Source organism: Meles meles, chromosome 7 (genome assembly GCF_922984935.1).
Source record: "Meles meles chromosome 7, mMelMel3.1 paternal haplotype, whole genome shotgun sequence".
NCBI lineage: Eukaryota > Metazoa > Chordata > Mammalia > Carnivora > Mustelidae > Meles > Meles meles.
This window is the reverse complement of record NC_060072.1, coordinates 121,224,214-121,231,899: the sequence shown is the minus strand read 5'-3', so window position 1 is coordinate 121,231,899 and position 7,686 is coordinate 121,224,214. Positions and strand designations below refer to the sequence as shown.

The following is a 7,686-nucleotide window of genomic DNA, read 5'->3' as shown; positions in this document are numbered from 1 at the left end:
CTTGTGTTGACTTCTGTGGCCTCCAGCAGCTCCAGAACCATAGTTCTGAAGTGAAGTCTCAGAGTGATGCTCTCTGGCCAGCCCTAAATCGGGTTTCCAGCCCTGCACTCTGGCCCCTCAAACCAGATAAAACCAGGACACTAATGCCAAAAGTGCTATAATATAGTTCATTCATCTACAGGGTCACTGTGTACTCAAGTGTATCACTGTGTTCATCTCTGTATCCAGAGATGTTTTTGTGAGCAAAAATAGAAGATCTAGGGGCGCCTGGGTGGCTCAGTGGGTTAAGCCGCTGCCTTCAGCTCAAGTCATGATCCCAGGTGGGATCAAGCCCTGCATCCGGCTCTCTGCTCAGCAGGGAGCCTGCTTCCTCCTCTCTACCTACTTGTGACCTCTCTCTCTGTGTCAAATAAATAAAATGAAAATGCATCCCTTTAAAAAAAAACACACACAATATTAGACTTTGTAAACAAAGGAGGAAAGGATGAAGCTGGAGAACTAACTAGGTTGAGTCTACTCTGTAAATATTGCAAAAAGTTTGCTATAATAGTAGCCTTCCCCTGTGCCCCTAACCCTTTAAAAAAAAAATCCTTATTTTTAATGCTAGGCATCATGATTCTCTAGAGATCTTATTCCTTCTCCCTGAGCTCCCAAAGACCAAGTTCTATAATCTCCCTGGTAACTGCCTTCCTTCAAAAATCAAGAAACAGAAGGCATATGAAAAATCAACAGACTCAGGGCACAGACCAGTCTCCAAACAGACCAGCTCTTCCGAAGCCACTCCCCGCAAAAACTGAGAAACCTACTCTTAAATGTTGGTGGAAGAGAGATCTTTGTAACCCCTACCTGTCGTTTCTACCTTTTTCTCGTCCTAAGAGTGCAAATCACAAGAGACAGCTAAATCCTAGAACATACCACAAATGCCCTTTTTATTAACCTCTAAATGTCCAATGCTGTCCTTGACAAGGTAGGTCATCTTGAGAACCAGCAGTCTGGATGTTTTCCATGGCTGACACTGGTCATTTATCAGCATTTGGAAGTTCAAGTTTTCCCCAAAAAAGCCCTATTTCCACCTTCTCTTAAAAAAAAAAAAAAAAAAAATCATGTATGACCACTGAATCCACATTTCTATGGTACCAAGGGTCTGAGGCCCTGAGGAGATGTCCTCCAGATAACCACTGTTCCTGGCCTGCAGCCTTGTGTCATCTGCCTCCCTGTAACTGGTTTTGTGATCCTGGCCTAAATAAGATGTACTTCGGTGCTTGCTAAAAAAGTAAACAATGGAAACCCTTACTTCTGAAAAGGGGCCTTCAAAAATGAAATGTGATCTCTTTGTGGCTGACAGACCACACCGTTTTTAAAAAGTTATAAAGAACTCTGCTATTTCGGATGGAGGCTGGGACAACATCTGAGATCGTCCTATGTTTTCCTATTCTTTCCACTGTTAGTCACATAACTGACCACCTCTAAGTTGGTCCCTATTTCCCAACAGTTTTAGGATTAAACACTAAAACTGTAATGACGTTTGACCTCTTGCCACAGACTTCTCAGGATGGGTTTTGTATGATTATGATGAACCTATACAAATAATCTTAGAAATCATTTAATATCTGGTTTTATTTTTCCAACACAACTGAAACAGTTTTATTAAATAAAGGTTTATTTTCTACTGTTTACACTCATGTTGCTGCTGTAAAGTACAACAACATACACAAATTCCTAGCATGAATTACTCATTGTTCACCCCCACTGAACTACAGACATTGCTTGAGAATTAGATCTTTGCTTTAGGGATTAAAACAAAAAGAACTGGGGCATCGTATCTTGAAAGAGTATTCTCAAGTGATGTGTTGGAATTCGAAGGCATAGCCAATACAGTAAAACAGCACCAACTGCTGTCACTGGGAAGAAAGGAATGGAAACCAGGAGTAATTACAAGCAGTTGTTTCTAGGAACAGCTGGAACTGAAGCTCAGCGTTGCCCATCTGGGCTGAGTGGCAGCTGTGACAGGGGACGAATAGGGCAGGGGACGGAGAAGGAGGGTGGGAACGTGGATACTAGGAGTTAAAAAAGTATAAAAAGTTAATTATATCTAAAATACAGATTAGATATAAATGTTCCAGAACTCATTAAATAAGCTCAAAAATACTGGAAAGTGGCAATTTGAACTACATTTATTTTTAAACAAGTGGGGGGAAGAGTGAGTGTTCTGAATGTTGTGTGCAAAACTGATCCACGTCACCATCTCACCGTCACAAGTGAACAGGGCAAGGCGGGTACATTGGTTTCCAGCATCACAGGCAACACTACAAGTACATCTTTGAACGAATAATGTAAACTTCAGTTTTAAGGCAGCTGGTACTAATGCTGCACACAGGCTGAGCTCGGCGCCCACCTCACAAATGGGCCGGTGAGCGCTTGAAAACAAACTGTGAGGGAAGAAAAGGGGAACCAGCATTATTTGACAAAAACAATGTGTCAAAATTATTTTCCCTTTCACACACACAAGAAATACTGGAACATTTAGAAAAACAAAGCACCCATCCCACCAACTTCAGCCTGTTCCTTGACAAAAATTTCAAAATACTGATAAATAATAGTGACGGCAAGCAGGATGCCAGTGCCGGAGCCGATGGCCCCGAGGAAGTCAGCCAACACAGACAGGGCACCGATGCACAGGCCGCCAAACGCGGCCGCCGTGGGGATGTACCTGCAAGACAGAACACTCAGTCAGCCAGTGCAGGGCAGGAGGCGCTGGAGTGTCATCATCACGCTAAACTGGCAGGGGGCCGTCTGCGGGTATGACCTCCATGTCCCCCACGTGCTGCTGACATACAGATGGAGACCTTGTGACTCGGGAAGGGTGTGACCTGGATTTCCAGAAACCAGTCAATAGCCAAGAAAAGCAATACTTGATTTTTATGGGAGAAGGTTGGAATCCTCAACGTTGATTTAAGTATTAAAATATTCACTATTTTAGGGGCGCCTGGGTGGCTCAGTGGGTTAAAGCCTCTGCCTTCGGCTCAGGTCACGATCCCAGGATCCTGGGATTGAGCCCCACATCAGGCTCTCTGCTCGGCGGGGAGCCTGCTTCCCTCTCTCTGCCTTCCTCTCTGCCTACTTGTGATCTCTCTGTCAAATAAATAAATAAAATCTTAAAAAAAAAATTCACTATTTTAAACAGGTTGTCTGGGGCGCCTGGGTGGCTCAGTGGGTTAAGCCGCTGCCTTCGGCCCAGGTCATGATCTCAGGGTCCTGGGATCGAGCCCCACATCGGGCTCTCTGCTCAGCGGTGAGCCTGTTTCCCTCTCTCTCTCTCTGCCTGCCTCTCTGTCTACTTGTGATCTCTCTTTCTGGCAAATAAAAAAAAAAAAAAAAAAAATTAAACAGGTTGTCTTTAGCTCACTCTTGTAGAAGAAGAGTAAATTTCAAAATGCTCTCTGTATCACATTTGCATGACAAGAGGCAGATGATCCTCTTTACAGGAACTCAATCTTGGATGCACATTAGAACCACCTGAAGAACTCCTTTTTTTTTTTTAGTGTTTTAATTTTCCCATCTTTTTTTTTAATTTAATTATTTATTTTTTTTTATTTGTTTATTTTCAGCGTAACAGTGTTCATTGTTTTTGCACCACACCCAGTGCTCCATGCAGTACGTGCCCTCCCTATTACCCACCACCTGGTTCCTCAACCTCCCCCCGTTGTTTTTCAGAGTCCATAGTCTCTCATGGTTCATCTCCCCTTCCAGTTTCCCTCAACTCCCTCTCCTCTCCATCTCCCTATGTCCTCCGTGTTCTTTGTTATGCTCCACAAATAAGTGAGACTGTATGAAGAACTCTTAAAAACAATGGGGTTGTGTTTAAAATATTCTAAAAAGAAGGGGAAAAAAGACTGAGGGAGATGGTGGATGAACAGGAATGGCAGACTGAGGCCAACCACTGAAGCTGGACATAAGTTGGGCACCTGGAGGTTCATTCTACTACTCTCCACAACCTACATTCTAAATAAAAAGTTTACATAAAAATACAAGTGCCTTTCAACCAATGGTTCTGGAACAACTGGATATCCACATGTACAAAAAAATCTGGATCCCTATCTCACACTAAACACAAAAAAAATTAGCTCAAGGCAATTCAAAGACTTTAATATTCCGAGATTCCTAATGGAAAACAAGAATAAATCTTTGTGACCTTGGCTTAGGCGATGGTTTCTTAGATAAACACTAAGAGCAGCACAAAGCAACCAAGAGAAACTGACCTTCATCAAAATTAATAATTTGTGCATCAAAGGACACCAAGAAAGTGAAAAGACAATCTAAGAATGGCAAAAGATATTTATAAATCATAAACCTGAGAAGAGGCATATCCAAAATATTTTTCTAAGAATCTTACAACTCAGGGATCCTGGGTGGCTCAGCCCCTGCTTTCAGCTCAGGTCATGATCTCAGGGTGCTGGGATCGAGCCCCACGTACGGCTCTCTGCTCAGCAGGAAGCCTGCTTCTCCCTCTCTCTCTGCCTGCCTCTCTGCCTATTGTGATCTGTCAAATAAAATCTTAAATAAAAAAAAAAAAGAATCTTACAACTCGGCAACAAAAAGACAACACAATTAAAAATGAGCAAAAGATCTGAAGAGATTTTCATCAAACAAGATACACAAACAGCTAACTAAACGCATGAAAAGATGTTCAATGTAATTACTCATCAGGGAAATGCAAATCAAAACCACAAAAAGCTACCACTTCATACCCACTAGGGGGCTATAATCAAAAAGCAAGAAGTCGTGCTTGCAAGGATGTGAACTGGAAGCCTCATCCAGATGGGCCTGCAGACCAGTATGGCCATGCTGGAAAACAGCCTGCCGGTTCTTCAACATGTTAAACACAGAGTTGCCAGATGGCCCAACAATTCCATTCCTACAGGAATGAAAACATGTCCACACAAACCATGTTCAAATATGTTCTTAAAAGCCTTATTCATTACAGTCAAAAACTGGAAACAACCAAAATCTGCATCAACTGATGAACGGACAAACAAATGCGGTATAGTACATCCATATAATGGAATAAATACTGCTCACAAATAATGCCTGAACTCTGAAAACCTTAGCTACGTGGAAAAAGCGCTTCACTAAAGACTACAAGTCAATTTATACGAAATGTCCAGAATAGGTAAATTGGTAGAGATCAAAAGTAAAAAGTAGGCTCGGGGGTGGGGGATGAGCTCAGAATGGGAAATAACCAATAGGTATAAGGTTTCTTTCTAGATAATGAAAATGTTTTTGGTTTGTTTTTTATGTTTGTGGGGTTGGGTTTGTTTTTTGTCTTTTGTTTTTTCATAATCTCTACACCCTACGTTGGGCTCAAACTCACAACTCTGAGATCAAGAGTTACATACTCCTCTGACTGAGCCAGCCAGGCACTCCAGTGACAAAAATGTTTTTTAAATTACACTGCAATGGGGATGCCTGGGTGGCTCAGTTGGTTAAGTGGCTGCCTTCGCCTCAAGTCATGATCCCAGCATCCTGGGATCGAGTCCCACATCAGGCTCCTTGCTCAGCAGGGAGCCTGCTTCTCCCTCTGCCTTTGCCTGCCACTCTGCCTGCCTGTGCTCACTCTTTCTGACAAATAAATAACATTTTTAAAATAAATAAATAAATAATGATTACACACTGAATATACTAAAAACAGAAACACTAAACCATATACTTCAAATGAATGAATACATTTGTATGTGAATTACAGCTCAATAAAGCTGGTATCAAAAAATAAACTAATGCACAGGATCTCCCCTAGACCAAATAAATCTCAGTTCCTAGTGGTGAAATATCAGGACTCTTTAAAAGCTCCCAGGGGATTTTATGTGCAGCCAGACAATGAGGACCTCCCATCAAGAACATTTTAATACTGGGCTGAGCAGTGAAGGGAACACAATTTTAAAAAATAATTTAGATGTCAATTTTGATGGGGAACAATTTTAGAGAACAATTCAGTATTATGTTAAATTTTGGTTCTTCTGTGTGAAATAGAAGAAAAATGATTCATATGCGAACAGGATAACATCTGACAATAAATTAAAGATTGAAAAAACAAGTACATGTGTATGTACACACATACACACATCAAGGATTAAATTTCGTGACCTTACCTATTAAGCTCATGAACCATAGAGGTATCTCTGTGGCCCCTCATTACCATTTGCTGTTCTTTAAGCTGCTTAGCTACCTGCCAAGAGAAAAACAACTTTTAAAATCAAACTGTAAATATTTCAGTTTACTATCTACGAGGTGTGAAGTGCTTTCCACACACTAATAAATCAAATAAAGACCCTTAAGTAGGCACTGTCGTATTATTCCCATTACATCTGAGGCTCAGTGGTGCACACCACCTATTACCCACACATTAAACCAGTGCTTCTCAGTCTTTTATTTATCATCCCCCTAAAACAGAAATTAAATACTAAGGAGTAAGAATTTGTTGGGAAGGGTTCAGCTTTGGAGAGTCACAAACCACTGTAAAAATCAAAGAATTTTTCCACCTTCCAGAAACCAGTTTTTAACCCTCTAGGGATATATTAACTCATTATTAAGAATGTATGACTTAAAAGTTTAAATTACAAAAGTAATTAAGAGTGTTTCAATTACCACTTTGAAATTAAAAACGTTTATTTTCAAATACAACAAATACTTACATCTTTGGCTGAGGAACCAGACACCTCTATCCATGTCTTAGAAAAGAATGCACATGATCCCAACATGAAGATGATATAAACAACCACGTGGACAGGATCCTCAAATATGGCGCCCATGGACTCAGGAGGAGAAAGATAGTAACAAAGCCCTCCTACTGGGTAAGAACGAGCAGGTCCTCCCCCACTGACATCCTACAGATCAAGAATAAAAAGGAAAGATGGTGAACCCAACTGGTCAAGATATATTTTTATGACATTTCAAACTCCTCAAAAATTATGGCAATGCATTCAACTCAAAGCCCCTAGAGTTAACGATTCTATATAACTTAAAGATTTACTTTTGTGTCTAATATCTTCACTCCTTCAAAATTATATGGTGAGCATCTACTATATAAAAGACATTGTGGGGGCGCCTGGGTGGCTCAGTGGGTTAAAGACTCTGCCTTCAGCTCAGGTCACAATCCCAGGATCCTGGGATCGAGCCCTGCATCGGGCTCCCTGCTGAGCAGGGAGCCTGCTTCCCCCCTCTCCCCCGCCTGTCTCTCTGCCTACTTGTGATCTCTGTCAAATAAAAAATAAATAAATAAATGACATTGTGAATATATTATTAATAGAAGAATGATCTTTTAAAAACCAACATTATAATACATTTACAAACAACCTTCCTTCTTTTCCTAAAGACAGGAATATGATGACATTTACAGTCCATCTCTGATTACATGTAGAATCTGAAACTTTCTGCACTATATAAGAGTGTGCAACATATCCTTTCACTTCAAAGTATTCTATGAAGAATACAATCAAATGATCAAGAATATTGACAGATGACTAATAACTGATTAAACTTTATACATTTTATACACTATAAGAAATAGTCCTTTAATATTTATAATAGGATTTTTATCCAGACCAACATTTAAGAATTTTTATACACACAGAACCGGGAACAATGTTAAGTTTTCGGGCATAATGGGTGTGAAAGCAATTTCTGTCTGCA

General features: G+C 40.6%; 1 protein-coding gene across 2 annotated transcripts in view; it reads right to left on the bottom strand.

Moving 5' to 3' along the window:
• Positions 1-500: 500 nt before the first annotated feature.
• Positions 501-7,686, bottom strand: part of SEC61A2 (SEC61 translocon subunit alpha 2) — a 31,068-nt gene continuing 23,882 nt past the window's right edge. For both annotated transcript variants that reach the window (XM_046012577.1, XM_046012578.1), the window contains exons 10-12: positions 6,690-6,881; positions 6,147-6,223; positions 501-2,710 (exon numbers count right to left, since the gene is read on the bottom strand). In XM_046012577.1, coding sequence (XP_045868533.1) covers positions 2,524-2,710; positions 6,147-6,223; positions 6,690-6,881 — 456 coding nt within the window. In that variant the 3' untranslated portion in view covers positions 501-2,523. The remainder of the gene's footprint in view (positions 2,711-6,146; positions 6,224-6,689; positions 6,882-7,686) is intronic.